The sequence below is a fragment of the Urocitellus parryii genome, chromosome 8, assembly GCF_045843805.1.
Source record: "Urocitellus parryii isolate mUroPar1 chromosome 8, mUroPar1.hap1, whole genome shotgun sequence".
Taxonomy (NCBI): Eukaryota; Metazoa; Chordata; class Mammalia; order Rodentia; family Sciuridae; genus Urocitellus; species Urocitellus parryii.
In genome coordinates this window covers 117445639-117468631 of record NC_135538.1, presented here as the reverse complement: position 1 = coordinate 117468631, position 22993 = coordinate 117445639, and the positions used below count along the sequence as shown (strand labels likewise).

The 22993-nt window shown below is 41.5% G+C and overlaps 1 protein-coding gene across 1 annotated transcript; it reads left to right on the top strand.

Moving 5' to 3' along the window:
* The first annotated feature begins 4876 nt into the window (after positions 1-4876).
* On the top strand, positions 4877-20881 carry LOC144256448 (HLA class I histocompatibility antigen, alpha chain G-like). The gene is made up of 7 exons (XM_077801502.1): positions 4877-5057; positions 15591-15649; positions 18579-18705; positions 18978-19244; positions 19475-19750; positions 20360-20635; positions 20763-20881. Exons 1-7 carry the CDS (start codon positions 4877-4879, stop codon positions 20879-20881), a joined length of 1305 nt encoding a protein of 434 aa, XP_077657628.1.
* The last annotated feature ends 2112 nt before the right edge of the window (positions 20882-22993 follow it).

Genomic DNA, 22993 nt, shown 5'->3' with positions numbered 1-22993 from the left:
CAGAAAAACAGACCCAGTCAATCCATGTAGGAGGTGAGAAAGTTTGGTAGGTTTGTGAGATTAGGCTCAAATGGACTCAGGACAAACTTGTCACTCTATCAGAATCCTTTGTGATACTTTCTAGGCTCTCCTGTACAAGAACCCTTTCTTTATAACCACCTAGCTTATTGACTTTTAGGAGGACTGACACAAGTGTACATCACAAGATTGGATTTCCTTTTACATGTCCACTTAATGGTTGTGCTTTGGTTATATTTGACTGCCAGGACTTAAGACTAAATTGTTCAAAGATAGACCCTGTCCTACACTCAGGGCCATTGAGATTCCTCAGGGATCACTCTTGGGAACTTGTGAGAAGAAGCTTGGCCTCTTTAGCTTTCCTCTACCAGCCATTTCATCTGCCAGGATGGGTCAGACTCTTGCTGACCACTCATGGCTTCTTTTGGAAGCATCAGGGACATCTCCTCCAATAATTCTCTGCAGAATATTCACTTGTTGGCTTCCTGTTCTCTAGGGTCCTCACAGCTCCCTGATCAGGGGGTCAGGTGACTTGCCAGAGTTGATGTCCCTTAGAGTATTCCCATCATTCCCTGGGTCCTGGCTGACCTTAGAGGGCAAGGGTCAAAATATTGACTGCTTTTTCCTTAGCCCTTTTACGTCCTTGGCTTTTGTCTTCAAGTTTTGATTTTAAATATCTAATATGCCAGTTTCACCAGTCTTGAAGAGGGAATAAAGGGTTTTAACTTTAAAATGTCTATAATTTAACAGTTATCTCTTTCATTGACTTATGGACAGTATTTAGAGTAACTATTAGTCCTGGAAGTCAGCATTATATCCTCTCAATATTGTAGGTTCAGCCATGCGACCATCACACTAGCTTCATGCTAGAGGTTCTAAGCATAGAAATTAACTAGTGAGATCAAAATAAACACACATAAACTCAATTTACATTTTTCATTGACCAGGTCTGAATTGGCTCCCCCTCTGGCTCCTGCCTGGAGCCACCCAGTGGGGCAGTGAGGTTTACACAAGAGACTAGCAGGAGAGAGAGAGAGCACGCCAGAGAATGGCCTTTTATTGGGGAACAAGAAATTCAGGGGAAAATTCCATCCAATGAAGGTGGAGGAGGACAGCATTCCAAGGTCAGGGTCAGTGATTGGTCTCAGGGTCAATGGTCAGTCACACCCCCACATGGAAAGGCTCTTGCACCTTGAAAGGGTGGGGATTAGTTCTGACACAGTTTAGCCTGAATGTCTCACACCTAGTCAGGGAGGTGCCCAATCACATGTGAGAACAGCTTCCCACAGTAGGTGATTACTTACTGTCTTAAATTAACTCAGGTTGTTCTGTTAGAAGTAGTAATCCTCCAAAGCACTAACAGACAATGGTTATAAAATTTTTAAAAAGCAAAAATGTTATATAATAACTTTGATCCAAGAAGCATAATTTCTACAATAAAACTAATGTATCTTTGGTATCTATTTAGCCTCCATAAAGACCCATGTATTTATTCTACAAAGATCCATATATTTATGAACTCAGTCACATAAAACATCCTTGACAATTTTTTCTTTATTTTAAAACTTTACAAACTTTAAACACTTTTTATAATTGACCCAAAATTTTTACTTTATTTTGTATTATATACCCTTTATTTTGAGATCTCAGTAATCTTCACAACAAAAATCTATCTTTTGAACATACTTTATCTTTTATGAGTTTAAATTTTTATCTGTTCTCTTAAGATATACATGACAGTAGAGTGTATTTGGACATATTATACATACCTATAATATGACTCTCCATCCTTGTGGTTGTACATGATGAGGAATTACACTGGTCATATATTCATACATGAACATAGGAAAGTTATGTCCAGTTAATTCTTCTTTCTTTCTTATTCTCATCCCTGCTCCCTTCCCTTCACTCCCCTTTGTCTAATCCAATAAACTTCTGTTCTTCCCCCACCCCATGTGTGTTAGCATCATGAGAACATTCAGTCTTTGGTTTGGGGGGTTGGCTTATTTTACTTAGCATGATAGTCTCCAGTTCAATCTATTTTACTGGTTAATGCCATAATTTCATTCTTCTTTATGGCTGATTAATATTCCATGGTGTATGTATACCACATTTTCTTTATCCATTCATCTCTTAAAGGGCACCTAGGTTGGTTCCATAGCTTAGCTATTATGAATTGAGCTGCTATAAACATTGATGTGGATGTGACACTGTAGTATGCTGATTTTAAATCCTTTGAGTATATGCTGAGTAGGATAACTGGGTCAAATGGTGGTCCCATTCCAAGTTTTCTGAGGATGAACATATCTTCAAATGAGTTTAATTCTAGTCTACTTTGGAGCCATCACAACTTGTCTCATCTTATTAGTGTAAGAGGCAGAGACTTGTCTCAGGTGAGACAAGGCTCTTGAAGAATCCTAGAGTTTTTTATTTTGGAAGCTGATCCTTGCCTTGTTTTAAATGTTATTCTACAAAGTTATCATATATTGTTTCTTGGGCCTATCTGAATATCATTTAACATAACATGATATTATATCTAAAGCAGGAAGCAAATAGAAGTCAGGGCTCTAAACTTCTTTTTTGTGGAAAAAGTGATAAAATATTTTTATGTTCCACATTGTCAAAACTTTTAAGCAAATCAGACTCCCCTTTTACTATTTTAAAACTACATACATTTAAACTTAAATTTCCATTCCACTATAAAGAGTGACATAAAGTTTTTAAATCACTTATTGATGACAGGTTACCTTTATTCAGTTACAGAACATTAAATACCATAAAGAGAACCAAAGTTATTTAAAATATCACTTAAAAGACTTTACAGATATTTGTTAAAGAAGTTAATAAGCCTAGAGTACTTGAGTTCATATTTAGAACTTGATATTCTGTATTTTAACTTTGCAAATTAATCAAGTATCTTTTCTAACAAACATATTTATAAATGTTTCTACCATTTATGCTAAATCTAGTTTACCCATTTTAATTGTTGACATTTTTATTACCAATGAAAATAAATGCTAATATTTTTCTGATGAAGAATAGCCTAAAAAGCCCTGGACACAATATTTTAAACTTTTTATAGAAACCAACACTCTTGATTGGCTGACCACCTAGAAAAACATGTGGATTAGTAATTTTTAAGACATTTTTACTTTTAACTTTTTGGATAATTTAAATTGACCTTTTTGTTCAAGGTTTATTTAAGTCATTAGAACTAAAAGTCATTTGAACCAATTTTTAAAATTTATCCATAAATCAGATCATATGTCTATAAGTCAGTTTTAGTACAACAAAAATGATGCATAGACACAGCATGTGTGTAGACATAGTATATAATACACAGGTGTGCACAAACCTACATGAAATCAAACAGGAAATAGAGATTGCATAGCTTTTTGCCATGTATAGCTCCCCACAGGTAAGAGACAAATGATCTACAGGTGTTTATTATACATTTTCTATCACATTTAACCCTTCATAAATTAAAACAAAGCCTGTCACAGATGTCCTTGGTGTGACAGTGATCAATATATTGTAGAATAAAGGGCATAGACCTGGAGGAGGCTTGCACAGTTGGGGATGGCTGGGACAGGGTCCATCAATCACACCTGGACTCTAAATCAATGGTTCTGATGGCCACGTGTCCAGCCATGAGGTAGATCTATGTCAATATCATCACTGTTTATTCTCAGTTTTAGGACCATGTGAAGGGGTCCTACAGGGGTCTTTCCTTTTCTGGTGTATTTGAGAATTCACCTTTGAATAATTAGCCTCTGAACAAAGGCAGCAGTGTAACACATAGGACTAAAAACTTCAGTTAGATTAAACAAGATTAATTAGAACAAAAATATATTAATTTGGGTACATGAAATAAAGGTGAATTTATCAAAAAAATAGTTTAAAAAAAAGGCATAAAAAATAACACTCCTGTAATTACACTAGTAAAGAGACACATGGAACATCCATCAGACCAGGGCTCTTTTTGAGTTAGAGTCATCCAAATACTTAAAGACTGTAGAAGCCCATGAAGTCCCAGCAGAGGGGGGACCTCAGGAAAAGGTTCTCAAGAAAAAAAAAAAAACTTGCACAGGTGGTATTTTTCCATTTTCCTTCTCTGTGCAATCAGCATTTAGGGAAGAACCTAATGAGAGAGCAGAGTCCTAGAGTACAAGTAAAGAGAAAACAGCCATTTAGGTCCCACTGAAGCTTAAATTTAGAAGTGACACTTTTTCCCCTCTGGTCTCAAACCAGTTTTTCTTATGTAGCTGACACTCCAGATGCAAGCCTTGGAGGGACAGAGTATCAGGAAGGCAGCTAAGGAATAAGGAAAGCTGTTGTTTAAACATGAGACAAACAGGCATTAAATAGGGCATCTTGACCCCAGATGGAGGGCACCCTCTGACCCTTGAGGGTCCCATGATGTTCTGTGTTCTGGAGATAAGGATAAGAAGGTAAAAGGAATAGAAGAAGTCCTTATCCTAATGGGCACTAGGATCCAAAATCTCATAATTGCTGGGCTTAAGTTTCTACAGGGTGTCACCCTTGCCAAGATTCTCTTAACTGCCAGTGAAAAGCTTAGTCTCCCCCAAAAGGCTGAGGTGAAGGCCTCAACTCTTATGCCTAAAGGCTGCAGCATCTGAGCTTCAATCAAGAGATCTTTAGGTTTTTACCAGAGTGTTCTCTAGCCAAAACCCATCAATTATCTCAAGATTGGGCTGTGGTTGTGGCTCAGTGGTAGAGCACTTTCCTCGCATGTATGAGCACTGGGTTTGATCTTCAGCACCACATAAAAATAACTAAATAAAGTTTAAAAAAGAAGAAGACTTTTCCTCTAGTCACCAAGAATCTGGGGTGGAATATGGAGGTTCAGAAAAGGATAAACAGGTATAGTAACCAGAAAAGAATTGGGATAACCAATGAGAAGCAGGTGGAGAACCCCAAATATTATAGGGAAAAAGACCATCGTAAAACTGAGGCAGTTGTGAAGGTCCCACGACAAGTACGCTGTGGACTCAGGATGTTTGAGGAGGAAGGAGCTGGTGAGCTAGTTCCTCTGGTGGGGAGTGTGGAGGGGGTGTTGGTGTTCCCCTGAGAGACATGGCGGTGACTCAGCAAAGAGTCATCTATGGGATGGTCAAGATGGTGGATTAGAGGAAGGCTGCATTCCTTGTTGCTCTGTGATTGGGATTCAGACAGCAGGAATACTGCTCTTCAGTGAGATTGGTGAAAGAAGGATTTCACAAACATTCAATATTAGACAGTCAGAGTGTCTCAGACCCAGAAATTTGGTTACATTAAGCAGAAGGAATCATATGTTGGAGTTACACTTGTTGTGACAGTGGTACTGATAGTGGTCCTGGTTCACCACAGAGGGAGGAATAACACATAAAGAAAGTCAATGGACAGATTTGGTGTAGAAAACAGATATCTAATAACTTAGAATTACATAGTAATATATAATTACATATAATGAATCATTGGCATCATATGGTTTGAAATGCTCCCATGAATCTGCAGATACACTAGAAGTCATATAAACCTAAATGGTTCCATACCTTTTAAACCCCATTAAGTATATCCATACTATGAAATAATATTCAGCAATAAAATGGAATGAAATACTGACACATGTATAAACCTCAAAACATTATGGTAGGGTTGCATGTAGCTCAGTGATAGAGTGCTTGCCTAACATTGTGCAAGACCCTGGGGTCAACCCCTAGCACTGTGCATGTATGTGTGTGTGTGCATACATGTGCATGTGCATGTGCGTACACACACACACACACACACACACACACACACAAACACAATATGCTAAGTGAAAGAGGCCAAATACAATAGACCACAGACTATATGTTTCCATTTTATATGCAATGTCAAGTGAAACAAATTCATAGAATTCAAATGAAGATTTGTGTTTGGCAGTGGGGGCAGGGCAATGAGTATGAGGAATTTCTTAGGGTAATGGAACTATTCCATAATTGTACTGTGATGATAGTTGCATACATCTACACATTTATTTAAATTTTGAATTGTTCACATAAGAAAGTAGAAAACTTTGGACTAACATTTCTCATGAATCTACAAAATATCAGCCAATCAAATTTAAACATTATGATGAAGTTAGTTTTATCCTAGACTATATAATTTTGATGAATATTTAATATCATACTAATTTACCATACTAATGGGATAAGAAGAATAACCACAGGAGCATCTCCTTGAAGAAAAGACATTATACAAATCCAAAACCTATTCTTCATCAAATTTCTTAGCCAACCAGGAGTCAAAGTCAGCTTCTTCAGATAAAGGGCATCTCTAAAAAATCTACAGCTAACAATGTACTTTGTGATGAAAGTCCTTTTTATTTAAGATATGGAGTTAGTCAGATTTGTGTTGCTGTGAAAAAAACACCTGAGATGAATCAACTTAAATGAGAATAGGCTTATTTTGTTCACTGTTTCAGAGGGGTCAGTGCCTGGTTACTTGACCCCATTGCTTTGGGCCTGTGAGGACACAGTACCTCAGCAGGAGCATGTGGCAGGAGGTCCCTTCACCTCATGATGCCAGGAAACAAAGAGAAAGAGGAGGGGACTGAGATCTCAGTCACTTCTCCAAGGGCACACCCCTAATAAACTAGCCTCTTTACACAGGGTCCCACTATTAAAGGTTTCATCCATTAGAATGTCACCAAGCCTTTGGCATATTGGGCCATTGGGGGACATTCAGGATCCAAACCATAACTCTTAGGCCAGTGTGTTGACTCCCACCTCTTCTGTTACACATTGTAACTCAACATCTCAGCCAGAATCTTGAGGAAAGAGATAGAAATAAAAGAAATATAGGTTGAAAAGACCATGTTTCAATTTATAGATGATGAAGTGTCTTAATTTGCAGATGACATGACTGTATACATAGAAAATCCTAAAGCAAAGAAAGTTTCTCCAACTAATAAATGAATTTACAACATGGCAAGGTCTGAAGTCAGTTGTATTGGCATGCCCTGGCATTGTAGTGTTTGGGGGGACCCTAAATTCCATTTATAATAACATTGAAATAAAATATGTAGGTACTCATTCTTAAAAATTAGGTAATTGTTTTACTTTATTTATTGCTAAATAAAGGATCTGAAAAGATCAATATCACAGGATGAAAAGTTTATTTTGCAGCTCACAGTTTCAGAGATTTCAGACCACGGAGGGCTGACTCCATTCCTCGGGGCTTGAGTTGAGGCAGCACATCATGGCAGAGGGTGCAATAGAGGAATTGGCTCAGGACATCACATCAGGAAAGAGAGAGAGAGAGAGAGAGAGAGAGAGAGAGAGAGAGAGAGAGAGAGAGAGAGAGAGAGAGAGAGATCTGCTTAACAAAGATAAAATATATACCCCAAACACATACCCCCAGGAACTCATCTTTGCCAGCCACATGCTACCTGTCTACAGTTACCATCAGGTTAATCCATATCAGGATTAATTCATTTGTTAGATTAAGACACTCATAACCCAATTATTTCACCTCTAAACCTTCTTGCATTGTCTCACTTGTGAGCTTCTGGGGGACATCTAATATTTAAACCATAACAACAACATTTTACACTAAAATCTATAAGCCATCATCAAGAGAAAATAAATAAAATCTAAATAAAAGTGCTATAGTCAAGGATTTGAATAGCTGATATTGACAAGGTATCAGTTCTCTCAAAATTGATCTATTGATTCAATGTATTTCCAATTGAAATCAAGAAGCCTGTTTTTTAGAGACTAACAAACTGAAAGTCTATAACCAGTATGCAAGTAGGAAAACAAAACTTTGAATTGTCAAGATATTTTTTTCACTTTGAAGACACACACTAATTTCAAGATTTACTACTGCATTCAAGTAAAAAAACAAAAGCCTGGTGCAGGATAGTCTACATCACTAGGATAGAACAAAGATGCACAACTAGAAATGTACATCCAAGCTGATGAAAAGGAACTCAAGGAACCCAAAGGGAGAGGATCATCCTTTTAACAAACAGAGGTGAACAATGAGACCCAAAGAGAAAAACAACACCATGTACGAAAACCATTTGAAATGAATCACAGACCTGAACACAGAAGATACAATTATTAAAGTCCTAAAACAGAGCTATCCAATAAAACTGTAATTTGTTTTTTTTTTATTAGTTGTTCAAAATTTGAACCACAACTATGAGCCCTAGATGCAATCTTAAGTTTGCTAGTACATTTTATACTCTACTGTCATGCATAACTAGAAAGAACAACAACAACAATAACAAACCCTCTGTAGGCAAGAGAAGAGCACAGAGATGGAGTTGGGTGTGAACCCCAACTCAGCTTGCCCCTCCACTCCCAACCTTCCTCCAAATACCAGGAACTTCAGTGTCCCCAAACTTCAGGACTTCAGGAAGACTTCATGAGACACAAAAGAGAAGCTGTCATGGGGTCCAAAAAATTCTGCCCAGAATCACAGATAGGAAGTCCTTCCTGAAATCTGCCCATTGTAGGATTCTTACACAGAGAGAAAGGACACTGAGACTTTCAGTAGGAAGCAGCATTTATTAGTGCTGGCACTGGCCCAGGGGATTTGCACCCAAAGGCTGAGCTCTGAGCACAGTGAAGAGTTGCCTTATATGCCCTCTGTTAGCTCCCCCTTCACATGTTAGCCTGTTTGTCTACCCATATGGTAACATGCATTCTAGAGTATTCAATAGAGTTACTAGTGAGCTGTACCAGCGTTGCACATGCACACATAGACACTGATTGTGCCACCTTGTCTTCCCTTTGTCCTGGGAGGGCTCACTCCCATTCCTGCTGCAGCCTGTTGGTGCTCAGTACAGCCCAGAATGTGTAGGCAGTGACCAAATGTCACCTCTCAGTAAACCCCACTCCGAAGACAATAATTAAAACAATTACAACCATCTTCATTATCCCTATTTTGTTCCTTTTCTCTAAATCACTCTACTTTCTGATGCTCCTTTTACTGCAGTCACCTCATTATTTATTAACCCCACCTGAAGGTTAGCTTCTTGAGGAGAGATTTTGCCTGACTTTGGTTTAATGTATTGTAAGAGCCAGGCACAGGACAGATAAACACCTTTTAAGGAATCAGTAAAACCAAGGACAAAATCTTCTTGGAGCCCAGGAAAGGCAGGTAGTTTTCCTGGATGTGACTGGGGGTCCTCTTTGTGCATGTGTGCATGGCAGGGGCTCCTTACTACTTTATTACCAACTGGAACCCCTCATCAGAAGCCCTACAGCACCCTCCACACTCTGGACATAGCACAAAGTTCATGACCAGGGAGGAGTTCTGACCACTAACCATGTTCACAGCCTCCTGGAGTCAGAAGGGGGATCCTAGCCAGGCACAGGTGATCCCAGCAGCCTAAGCTCAAGAATTCACTGCTGCTTCCCATCTCACAGTCCTGTCCCAGTTGCAGACTGTGGATCCCTCAGGAGACTCCCCAGAACAAAACCCCCAAACTCTGGTGGCACATGGAAGGGATCAAAATAAACTCAAATCCACAGGACCATTAATTTGGAGAAATGGTGAGGATAAGGTGTTAGGCTTTAGGAATGTAGCAACAGGACTTCTTCTGCTTAGGTCCCAAAAAAGAAGAAGCAGCATGTTTGTGTCCTGGACTCTTGGGGTTGTGGAGATATGGCCCTCCAGGCTCCAAGAGGGTGCCTGATCTGGTGTCTTGGAGAAGGGTTCACCCTTGACATCTAGAGGGATGGTATTTGGACACCTGAACTTGAAGGTCTGGAGAAGTAAAAAGCGACCACTTCAGCATCCAAGGGAGATGCTGGATGCACGCCTTGGCTCCTACTCCTCACAGGTCTTGCAGTAGCCCCCTGTGGTCTTCTGCTACTGCCACACCTATTCTTGACCCTCTGTCTTCATGACTGCCAGCTGTGTAGCCAACTGCCAGCCCATAGCCCACTGTTCCTGCAGCAGCTCCCACTGAACCAAGAGATCCAGGTAGCCAAGGCTTGTTGCAGGATAATCGGGGTGAGCTTAGAAAAGGCCATGACATTGGAGAATAATAAATGGATCCCTCAGAACCCAAGAATCAAGGACGAGAGTTGGGCATTTCACTTTGAGGCACAGACCTTCTTTTTCCTCCTCGATTCTGCCTGCCACCCCAGCATTAGTGAGTGTGGCTCTGGAAGAGGGGATCCCCTAAGTCAATTATCCTCTTGCATCTGCTTCTTTTTTTAATATTCATTTTTTACTTATAGGTGGACACATGTTTATATGTGGTGCTGGAGATTGAATCCAGTGCCTCACACATGGTAGGTAAGCACTCTACCTCTAAGCCACAACTCCAACCTTTGCATCTGCTTCTTTTTGCATTTCTTCCCTGTGTGTGTTTGAATTATTCTATGCATGTAACACAGAAAACTGTCCAAAATGTTCTATGACCTACTGATAACTGACAGCTAACACCTGTATAATTACCAGCCTAGTAAAAAGTGGAGCCCTCCATCAGCACCCCAGCCAGAAGACCCTGAACCTCTCCCCAAACAGACCCATCCCCCCTCACAGTGTTCACTAGGTTGACCCTTCCCAGGGCTTTTTTTGTCTGATTCCTTCCCCTCCCCTCTTTGGCCTCCTTTCCCTTCATGTCCTACTTTCTTCCCCACATTCACCTCTTCAGGAGGCTCCCTCACCACCCTAGGCCAACACTCCAGTGGCTCCTCTCACTCCTGCCCCATCAGTGTCACAGCAAATGGGGAGCCGGAGCTCCAGGCCTCCATTCTTGTGCCCCATGAAAGAAAATTTAGAGTCACACATGAAAAAGCCAATCAAGAGAATTTTATTATAATTGAAAGTAAGGCTCAAGCAAAGAATGCTCTCAAGGAAGAGAATGTGTCATCTCCCAGCAGAAAACACAAAGGAAACTTGATACTACTTCCAAATTTATTATGTTTGATGTTTGCCAGGAGAACAGGGGTCCACCTTCTGCCACCTTCATTAATCTGAGCAGGGTAGTGTTTACCCTAGTGGTCCTTTTGGTAACTATCATGGTGACCATCCCATTCATGGGGGCCTTAATTCACAAGTCAATTCTATGTTATTATAGGAGACGGGGTCCCCACCCAGGCAAAGTTTACCTTAGTGCACCTGTGCTACTAAAGTCCCTTCTGATACACATTGAGAATCATGAGGCTATAAATCCTATCTTTACAATGATCCTGCAAGATTCTGTCAGAACTCCCCATAGATCTTTCTCTCTGGACTTATTTCTTAATTTGTTCCCTTTGCTTCCCCCTGTTTATTCTCAGGATTAGTACACCTATTTTTTTCCTGTGAGTTACTCATTTATATATTAGGTTTTTGTTTTGTTTTCATTTTTGTTACCAGGCATTAAGCCTAGGGGTGTTTAACCATTGAGCCACATCCCCAACCCATTATTTAGTTTTTATTTTGAGACAAGGTCTCACAAAATTGCTTAGGGCTTCCATAAATTGCTGAAGCTGGCTTTGAACTTTCCATTCTCCTGCTTCCTCTTGTTGCTGGGATTACAGGTGTGCATCATCACTCTGGCTGTTCATTAATATTAAAGGCAATTTAAAGAAAACCACATAACCCTATGTCTAGAGGGGGCAAAATTTCCACGTATACAGTCAAGGGGAGAAATAAAGAATGTCCACATGCTTCTGTCCCTTTCAGTGTTTTATTCCCTCAAATTACTCAATACAATTTCACTCTATAGGTTCTTAATCAAGAAAACGACAATCCTTAATGCTAGGCACTGCAATAGACATGATCAATTCACAGCAAACAATTCTAGATTAATTCTAAACACTGCAAAACACACTTAATCATGACAGGCTAATGACAGACATTTCCTCTGAATGCTAAATTCAAAAGTCTTAAGCCTTAGGCTTTATGTCCAGCAAATGCACACTCACTCAGACCGAGATGACCAGGTTCGGAACCAAGGCAGGCTTTTCCTGGCATGGAGTGGGTGATCGGTTGAGAACAGGGACATAGGGAGAAGTTGCAGCTCTCACAAATGTCCAGGTGATGTGGTAGAGTTTGAGAGCAGTGAGGATCACGCAGAGGCTCAGGAATGATGACAAGTGTGGGACATCAGGTCCTCATCAGGCTCTCCAGCTGGAGTGCATCCTTGTTTTGGCTGGCTGAATTCCTGTTCATTTGCTCTATCATGTATACTAAATTTTGGGGATTTTGACCCTCCTTTCAATCTTTATCAGCTACCACTGGATTTCTTGGTGACATCATTTAACCTGGGGTCAGAACCATCTGGTCTGTGGTCTCCACCCTGATCTTCTCACCTCTCCCTCTTATCAGGTGAGGACAGCCTGCCAGGGGCATGATTTTCTTCATAAGGGTTAGGGGAAGTAACTTGTTTGAGGCCATACTGGAGGGCTTTGTGGGTGTGCCTGCTGAGACTGCAGGTCAAACTGGAGTTTTTAAAATGGAGTTGCTTAGGCTCAGGCCTAAGGCCATCCTAACACCCTTCTACCTTATTATTTTGTATTCCACTGCTCATTACTAATTACCACCTAACATTAGGGTTAAAAAATCTGGCCCAGTAATGGGGACCCTTGAACCTGGGAACAAGTCTCAGAGATTCAGTGGTACAAGCCTCCATTCAGGAAATTGAGGACATGCATTTTGTTCATGGGGTTCATTCATAACCTGAAAACTTGCCTTTATGGCATGGAGACCTGGAGGCTCCCTGGGACAAGAGTCCACTGTAGATCAACTGGGAGGAAATATATTTTATCTTGTATTGTGAGTAACAGTTGGAAATCCCAAACCTGACATGGGATGAAAGCACCAACTTGTGCACACAGCCCTGTAGAGTTGCTGCAAGCCTAGAGAGACCCAGGACTCCCAAATGAGCACAAAAAATGGCAGTTCCGATCTTTAGTGCTCAGATACATGGCCACAAGGAGGCGCCACTGTGCTGTCCTGCGAGACTGCCAGAGCTCTCAGGAGAGGACCAGGCTGTGGAAGGACTAGGGCAGAGATGGCTGATCTAGAGTTTCCTCTTTATTCTGGTTCTGTTTGTTTGTTTTCCTCTCCAGCTTCTACATACGAAAGAAAATTTTGCTCCTTGACTTTCTGAATCTGGTGTATTTCACTTGGCATGATGTTCTCCAGTTCTATCGGATTATTAACAAATGACATTATTTCATTCTTCTTTATGGCAGGGTAAAACTCCACTGTGTACATAAAGCACATATTATATACATTCATCTGTTGACACGCATCTAGATCTGTTGTATAACATGGCTATTGTGAATTGTGCTGCTGTAAACATTGGTGTCCATATCTAAATAGAGTATGCTGACTTCAGTTCTTTTGGACAAATATCAAGCAATGGGATAGCTGGTCATATGGTGGAGCCATTCCTAGCTTTTTGAAGCATCTCCATACCAACTTCAAAAGTGGCAGTATTAGTTTGCAGGCCCACCAATAATGTTATAAGTGAACACTTACCCCCATATCCTCCCCAGCATTTATTATTTGTGTTCATGATGATTGCTCTTCTAACAGTAGTGAGAAATAAACTCAGTGCAGTTTTGATTTGTATTTCTCTGATATAGATAGAGATACATACATACATGTATATATAAAATTCCATTTGCATTTCTTCTTGAGAAATGTCTGTTTAGTTCTTTCATTCATTTATTGGCTGGGTTAATTGCTTTTCTTTTGGCAAGTATTTAAAGTTTTTTATACATCCTGGATATTAATCCCTTGTCAGAGAGTATCTGTCAAAGGTTTTCTCCAATTCTTCAGGCTCTCTCTTCATGCTCTTAATTGTTTCCTAGGCTGTGCAGAAATTATTTTTTTATTTGATGTCCACTTATTGATCCCTGGTTTTATTTCTTGAGCTGTAGGAGTATTATTAAGGAAGCTGATGCCTAAACCAATATGTTGGAGTGTTGAACCTGTTTTCTTCTAGCAGTTGCAATGCTTCTGGTCTGATTCCTAGGTCTTTGATCTGCTTCCAGTTGATTTTTGTGAGGATGAGAGATAGGGATCCAGTTTCATTCCTCTGCATATGGATATCCAGTTTTCCAGGTACCATTTGTTTTCCTCCAATGTTTTGTGGGGTTTTGTTTGTTTGTTTGTTTGTTTGTCTATGTTTTCTCAAATTTGTCTTTCTAGTACCTTTGTCAAGGATCGGATGACTGGATCTCTGTTGGTCAGTCTATCTCTTCTATTCTATTCCACTGGCCTTCGTGTATGTTTTTATGCTAATACCAAGCTGGTTTTGTTAGGACAGTTCTGCACTATAATTTGAGATTGGGTATTTTAATGCCTCCAGCATTTCTCTGATTGATAGCTGATAATTGCTTTGGCTATTCTGGGTCTTCTCTTCTTCCATATGAAATTTAAGACTGTTTTTCTTTGAGAACATCATTAGTATTTTGATGGGGATTGCCAAGAATCTGTAGATCACTTTTGTTAATGTGGCCAATTTGACAATATTAATTCTGCCAATCCAAGAACAAGGGAGGTCTTTCCATTTTCTAGTGTCTTTAATTTTTTTCTTCAGTGTTTTTATGATTTACATTGCACACATCTCTCATCTCCTTGTTTAGATGTATTCCTAGTTTTTGTTTGTTTGTTTGTTTGTTTGAGGCTATTGTGAATGGAATTTTCCTTATTTCTTTCTCAGAAGGATCATTATTGGTGTCTAGGATAGTTTGACTTCTGCTAGTTGATCTCGTTTCTAGCTACTTTGCTGAATTTATTGACTCTAAAAGTGTGGGGGTTTTTTCCTTGTTGTCTTCTAAGTATATAATAATGTCATCAGCTAACAGGGATATTGAATCTTTTTCTATTTTTATCTCTTTAATTTTTATCTCTTGCCTGATTGCTCTGGCTAGAGTTTCAAGTACTGTATTGAATAAGAGTGGTGAGAGTGAACATCTGTGTCTTATTTCTATTTTTAAAGAAAATACTTTCAATTGTTTTTGACGTAGTATGGCATCAGTTTTGGGTTTGACATATATAACATTTGCAATGTTGACACAAGTTTCTACTATTCTGAGTTTCTTCAGTGTTTTTAACACGAATAGGTACTGAATTTTGCTAAAAGGATTTTTTTTATATTTACTGAGATGTTTATGTCATGTTTTTCTCTAATTCTATTTATGTGATATATTGCATTTACCGATTTACATATATTGAGCCAATCTTGCATCTCTGGATGGAACTGATCTTCTTATTGTATTTTTGAATGTAAATTGCTAATATTTTATTAAGGATTTTTATATCTATGTTCATCAGGCATACTGATCTATAGTTGTTTCCTTGATGTGTCTTTATTTGCTTTGGTATCAGGGTGATATTGGTTTCAAAGAATCGGATAACATTTCTTGTCATTAGGTAATGTATGACTATAATGTATATTTGATACTGAGAAAATACAAAATCTTAACCATAATAAGTTACAAGGCAAAAATAATCCATACGATTAGACCAGAAAAACTTGTTGCATTTCATTCTAGTCTGTTATTCTCCTCCTCCTGCAGCCTGAATGCTGCACATTTCTCCTCTCCCTCTCCTTCCCTCAGATGATGAACACAGGCTTCGGTGGCCCCCTGCACTGCTCTCTCCAAATGCCATTTACCAGGTCAGATGGCTCTCTGCCCCCAGAAGGAGCAATTTCTCACTTTCTCCTACCTTCTTGCATCCCACTCTACCTCCCCATTTCTCACTCCTAGAGGATGAAATTTTTTCTCTTTGCACATGGAAAAAAAGTAGGACTCAGGTAAGGACTGCCTCATAATCCCCTCAGAGCCTGCACATTTGAAACTGTCCCACATGAGTAAACAACAGGAGGACCCTAGCCAGATGCCAGTGCCTTAACCTTTGACTTCCCAACCTTACTAACAGTGAGAAAATAAGTTTCTGTTCTTCATAATTTCCTCAATATGTGGTGTTGTCTTATAGCAGCCCAACAGACTAAGACAGTCTCCGTGAATATTTTCAGGCATATCTAGGATTCCACCAACTTGGTCTTTGTAAAGACACCAGTCCTAGAACTCTCAGTCCTGCCAGACCTGGACTTGATGCCTTCACAACTGGATTGAGGCTGACTCCCTGGATCTCCTTCACCTCAGGGGGGAACACACTTGGCCTCCATTCTTGTGCTGGCTCCTTTTATCTACATTTCACATATCCCCTTTCCTTGGTTTTCCTCCATCATTTTTGTTTCTCACTTCATTTAGCCATATCCTATAAGAAATATGGAAAAGAAAATGTTGAAACCCTAAACATCTCAAATATCTTTAGGACACTCTAACTCTTAGTCCAACTTTAACTTAGTACAGAATTCTGTGTTAAAAACATTTTTACTTCGAATCATTCTGATATTGCTTCAACATTTTTGCTTCCAAAGCTGCTTTTCCTGCCTCTTGAAAGGTTCAGGGTCTTTTCTTTTCTACCTGCTTTCTGAAATTTCATTGCAATGTATCTTCACATGGGTCAGTTTTCATTTGTTTTGGGGGAGTTTGAATGTAATTTTGAGGGGATTGTAAACCCTGAAAAATTTTCTTGAGATTTGAAAATCATTCCTTATTCTTTACTAGTTCAGAATTAATATTGTTCAATTGTTGGAAATCCTTTATTGATAGCCTTGTGCTCTTATAGTTCTTCGGTCTTCCTTACCACTATTTTACTAGGTATATGACTTCTTTACTGGTACTATTTTAATTGTGCAAATCACCTATAGACTTATTCATTTCTGTGACCAGTTTTAAATTTCTAAGAACTTATTTTGTTTTTCTTCTGCATATATTTATGCATAATTTCACTACTTGTTCACAAATACCATATCTTTCTACATGTTTTAGCAGTTATCTAGAGTAGTGGCAGTGAATCAAGGGAAGAGGATGAAACCACTTGGGATATCTCCACAGTTTACTGAGAGCAGCAATTCTCAAAGTGTCATTTGTGGAACCCCCAGAAGTGTTTAGACTATTGCAAAGGATTTATATTATCAAAAATTATTTTTATAATATCACTAAAACATTATTTAAAATAAAGTAAAACTCAGCAAAGTGGAAGTTATGGTACCAAAGTGCAATAGTAGTTATTGTGTTCTTGAGCACCTTTTAACTGTAGAAGGGAAAATATTTCAGTTCACTTAAATATGTCCTGAAGTATTACAAATCACTAAATTTATTAAACTGCCATTCCATGGTGAACATTATAAATACACTTATTTGATAGAATGGGAAGTACACAAAGAACACACCTGTTACATTCAACAATAGGGAGTGTGTGTCAACAAAAGCCATTTACTGAGATTTAATAGCCTCATCTTTATGGAATACCATTCCTGCTTAAAAGAATGAATGACAGGGGAGGTATTCCTTACACTTCAAAATTTGGCCAATGTTCTAAAAAATGACCTCAACCTGTCCCTTTGAGATAATCCACTGACAGCAATATATTCAATGATAAAATGTATGCTCTCAAAAGAAAAAGAGAATCTGGGCAAACCTGCCACCACTATCAACCTGACAGACTCCCAAGTACTTACAACACTTTCTGGGGAAATCTGTGGTGATATCAAAATAATCAACATAAGAACTCTTGATTAATTTCACTTAAATGTGTTAACACTAGAAGGTCTATATAGCTTGGTCCAACAATGCATGACTTTAAAAATATCATGCATTAGCACAAGATATATTCAATGTGCAAGACACATCCATAGACTTTAATAGATAGAATGTGGACTATTCAAAGACAGTGTTTTGTGGTCCTTTCGGCAAAAAAAAAAAAAAAAACTTTTAAGAAGCTAACACTTGTATCATTTTAGTGTAGTATCAAAGATGAATATTGTAAAGGTTATTAAAAACATTCCTCTTATATATTTGTGTGAGGCTACATTTTTTGTTTCAACCAAAGTCACAAGTTAAATGCAGAAAATATGAATATCTAGCATTCTCTGATGACAAATAAAATTGTAAAAAGTAAAATGATCCATTTTTCCTAATAAATATTTTAATTTGGGAAAAGTTATTTTTCTTTGAAACTACTGTTTCAAAGAGTGCCGCACATTTTTCATGCAATTATTTAAGATGCAATTAGTTATTAATATTCAGGAGGAATAAAATATCTGGAAAATGGCATTAACTTCTAATATGGCAAATACTGATAGACATAACCCACATAAATCTAACTACCTCTGGAGTGCACACTACTTTCTAAGAGCATATAAAGATCCTGAAACCAAAACATTTGAGAACTGCTGATTTTACACCCTGAGTCAGAAATTAAGGGATGGTGAGACAAAGAATGATTAGTAAGGAGGAGGGTTCAGGGCAAACTTCTAGCCCTGGGCGTGGCTCTCAGGCTTAGAGCTGTGCCTGGGGTGTGGACAGAGAGCGCTGAGAATCCCGGTCTCCAGGGAGTTTCACTTTTCTCCTCCCAACCTGGGCCAGGTCATTCTGCCTGGACACTCCTGACTGGTCCACAGTTCTCACTCCCATGTCGTCTTCTCCTAAAGAAGCCAATCTTTGTCACTGCGGTTTGAATTTTAAAGTCCACAGCGACCTCCCCCCTCTCGCCCACTCCAAGTCGCAGAATCTCCACAGAGCTGCAGGACGAGGGTGCTGGCGCCCCCAATGCTGCTCCTCCTGCTCTTGGGGGCCTTGGCCCTGAGGGACACTTGGGCAGGTGAGCACAGGATTGGGAGGGAAATAGCCTCCAGGTGGGAGGAGCTAGGGAACCATCTGGTGAGCACTGGGGACCTGGGGAAGGTGCTTCCCCTCCGCGCCCATCCCAGACCCTCCCCAGCACAGCACGGTTCTTCCTGCCCCTCCCCTCCCACCCCTATGTCCTGCCTTTCTGCTCCCACCGCCCCCTTAGCGTCTCTGGACCCAGCTCCTCTCCTCCTGGGTAGTCAACCTGGCACTTGGTTGGGTGGTCTCAGTGGCTCCCTTCCCCAGGCTCCCACTCCCTGAGGTATTTCGACACCTCCGTGTCCCGCCCGGGCGGGGAGCCCCGCTTCATCTCCGTGGGCTACGTGGACGACACGCAGTTCGTGCGCTTCGACAGCGACACCGAGAATCCCAGGATGGAGCCCCGGGCTCCGTGGATGGAGAAGGTGGGACCCAAGTATTGGGAACGGGAGACACAGACCGCCAAGGACAATGCACAGAGTGACCTAGTGAGCCTCAACAACCTGCCAGGCTACTACAACCAGAGCGCGAGCGGTGAGTGACTTAGGTTCATGTGGGACATCCCGACCCCTCAAGTCCCTCACAGATGGTCCCAAGAAGTCAGGGATTCCCGGGCTAAGCTTCACCCCAAGTCTGAGGGACCCGCGGCGACTCTCGACCCAGAATGCGCCCTTGGGGACTGTGACCGGTTTCGTTTTCAGTTTAGGACAAAAACCCGCGGGGTGGGCAGGTCGAGACCCTGGCTGACAGTGGGGCGGGGACAGGCTCTCATACCTACCAGAGGATATATGGCTGCGACATGGGGACAGATGGGCGCCTCCTCCGCGGGTACAGTCAGTATGCCTATGATGGCGCGGATTACATCGCCCTGAATGAGGACCTGCGCTCCTGGACCGCGGCAGACAAGGCGGCTCAGATCACCCAGCGGAAGTGGGAAGCGGCTGGTGTTGCAGAGAGCTTAAGGGCCTACCTGGAAGGAGATTGCTTGAAGTGTCTTGCAGGCTACCTGGAGAAAGGGAAGGAGTCCCTGCAGCGCGCAGGTATGAGCAGCTGCTGAACACCTGCCCCATCTCCTGTAGATCTCTCTAGCAGTTCCCAGGAGGAGGGGAGGAGAATGGCGCCCACTGTAGAACACCACCCTGCTCATAGTCCAGAGGGAGGGTGTGGGCCTGGATTCCCCAGTTCTGTACTAGAGAGGAACTGAAGGCTGCTTTCTCTGAGGACAAGTAAGGGATCTGCTCTCTCTCTCTCTCCCTGGCTGGTGGGAAAGACAATTAATACCTGACCCCAGGTCCCTGTCAGCAGTCTTGGCATCCAGGACAGTCAGTTCTACTTCAGCCTAGTGCCTTGGAGGTCTGACTCCAGCTTTTCCACGTGTCCCAACCTCTATCAAGACCAGATTCTGAAGTCCCTCTCAAGGACCTGAAGCCTCTTCCACTGGGTTGTTTCAATCTGATTATAGAACTTTCCAAGGAATAGATTGTGCCAGAAGTCTGCATCCTGTCTTGTGTCTAGGTTTTGTGCTCTCTCCCCCACCTGAATTATGTTGTTCATTACTCACAATGGTTTTATGATGGCCATGTGAGCACTGCTTCAGTGGCCCAACAGGAAATGCCAAAATGTCTGAATTTCCCAGTTCTTTTTTTCAGACCCTCCAAAGACTCATGTGACTCACCACCCTATCCCTGAAGGGGATGCCACTCTGAGATGCTGGGCCCTGGACTTCTACCCTAAGGAGATCACCCTTAACTGGCAGCGGGATGGAGAGGACCAGACCCAGGACATGGAACTTGTGGAGACCAGGCCTGCAGGGGATGGAAACTTCCAGAAATGGGCAGCTGTGGTGGTGCCTGCTGGAGAGGAGCAGAGATACACATGCCATGTGCATCATGAGGGGCTGCCTGAGCCACTCACCCTGAGATGGGGTAAGGAGTGGATGAGGGCACAGAGCCTGTTGTCAGGAAAGCAGGAGGCTTTCTGGAGACCCTCTGCAGGGTAGGGACTGAGAACAGGGGACCAGGTCCCCTCATCTAACTTCCCTTCCCCTCCCAGAGCCACCCCCTCAGCCCACCATCCCCATCTTGGGAATTGTTGCTGGTGTAATTCTCCTTGGAGCTGTTGTCACTGGAGCTGTGGTCGCTTTTGTCTTGTGGAAGAAGAAAAACAGGTAGGAAAAGTGCAGGGTCTGAATTTTTGTCCCACTGGTGATTTGAAGAACCTAGTAGAAGTGTGTTTTAGCCCACGTCCCACATGGGCTACAAAAACCCAGGTCTCTAGGGTCAATTGGGCTGGCACGACAAAACACACAAACATTTAGACCTTTTGGGGGGGTTTCAACTTGCCTCAACTGCAAGCTCCCACAAGGGGGACAAGATAAAGGAAGGGAGGCAGGCAACAGAGAAAGAGCATGCCCCAAACCTTGGTTTTTATTGGGGGAGGGTATTTGAAAGGACATTCCATCCAAATAAGGCAGAAAGGGTAGTGTTAAAGGAGAACAGGGGGGGCAGGCCACTTCCATTAGGTAATGTCCACTCCCAGAGCTTCATTCCCCCGCCTAGCAAAGGTGAAGTCCACTTGCTTTTGTGCACAACAGAAGCCAGTTCCACACCTCCATTGCTCAAGGCGAAGGTGTTGTGCTCAGCTCCTACAGGCAGTTCCTGATAATGTGCCCTGCCTTGTTAATGGGAAGTAACATCTACAAGTGTCCTTACCCAACCTGGACCCTGTTTACTTTTTGTAAGGTGCACAGAAACTAAAGGACAAATATATCCTCTTGATATTTGTGGTGATGGGGGCCTGATTCCCAGTATTTAGAGGCCAGAGGGGAATTTTCCTGGTGAAGACAGAACTCCAGGAAAGTAATTATCTTCATCCTTACCTATCTATTTTCTTCTTGTCTCCTGATCCTTTCCTACATCTACAGTCGTAGTTCTGGAGACTTCCCCAGTGTCCAGGACTAGGGGGCACTCTCAGACCTGTTTCCAAGCTACTCTCTCACAGGAGGCTTTCTTCCCACAGGTGTAAAACCAGACACCTCTGCTCCAGCTGCCTGTAAGTATGAAGAACAGTGATCTCGGAGACCCTGGGTGACTGCAGTGGGAAGCCATGAGGGAGCTGATCCACCCATAATTCATCCATTAGCCAGGTCTCCTGTGGACTCTGACCATGTTCTGTTTTTGCTCTGCTCAGGTAATGACAGTTCCCAGGGCTCTGATGTGTCTCTCACTGGTTAAAAAGGTGAGACCCTGAAGGGCCTTGAGGGAGAAGAGTTGAAGAATGGGGAAACTCTGAGTTACAGGGACTGTCCCAGGAATTTCTGACATTTTAAGTGTTTAATGGGTTGTTCAGAGTGTCTTCATTACAATGACTTACCTGAATTTGTTCATAATACTTTCTTTTACAGTATTTTCTTTCAACTGAGTAATACAGGATTTCTTCAGTTCTCTTCCTGCTCCCTGCTGCAGTTTCAAGAGGTCCCAACGTCTCTTTGTGCAGCTGGCAATAAACTGTGTCTATGTGTCTGTGTTCCTGTCATCAGATCATGAGGAAATGGAGACAGGCGCTCATCTTTGATTACCAAGACCCCTCCCTACACTGTCCTGTTCTCTTCCTCAGTTAACTTTCCTATGTAGCAAATGTGGGGCTGGGATGTCTTCATTCCTGGTAGCTTTATGTTGCCCTGGACTGTAGACTTTTCCTTGTCCTTTGGAAAACAAAATGTGTATATTGATTTGTATTTCACATTTGTGCCATGAATTACGGTTGTGGGTTAATTAAGTGAAAAGAGGATTCCTAAAATGTCTGAGAGAAAATAAAACCCAAAACCTTCCAGAATCCACATGTTTGCTGTGCTGAGTCTGCCACAGGTGAGGACAGGAGAAAGATGAAAGGAGCTGAAGGTGGACAAAGCAGCACCCAGTCTGTGCTCAGTCCATCCTGGGTTTGATGTGGTCACTCCTCAGCTGGTTCATCTTCCCTGGTCCTTAGACCCATCCGTTCAATTGAACCTCATCTCACCAGGACCTGTGATGACAGGGACTCAGGCATCACCAGGGCAGGTCCTGTCTCCAGGACCATGATCAGGGAGGGCATCACTTTGAGTGGGTTAACATAGGCTGAGACCTGAGTCTGACCTTGTGCTCCCATCTTTTTTGTTTGTTTGTTTCTCAGTTTCTATGGGGAGAATTATCCCTATTTTTATTATTAAGTATGAGTTCTGGTCTCATTATTCTCTCGGTGTCTCTCTTTGAGAGCAGCAGAAATCCTTTTTCTTGTCATTGTCC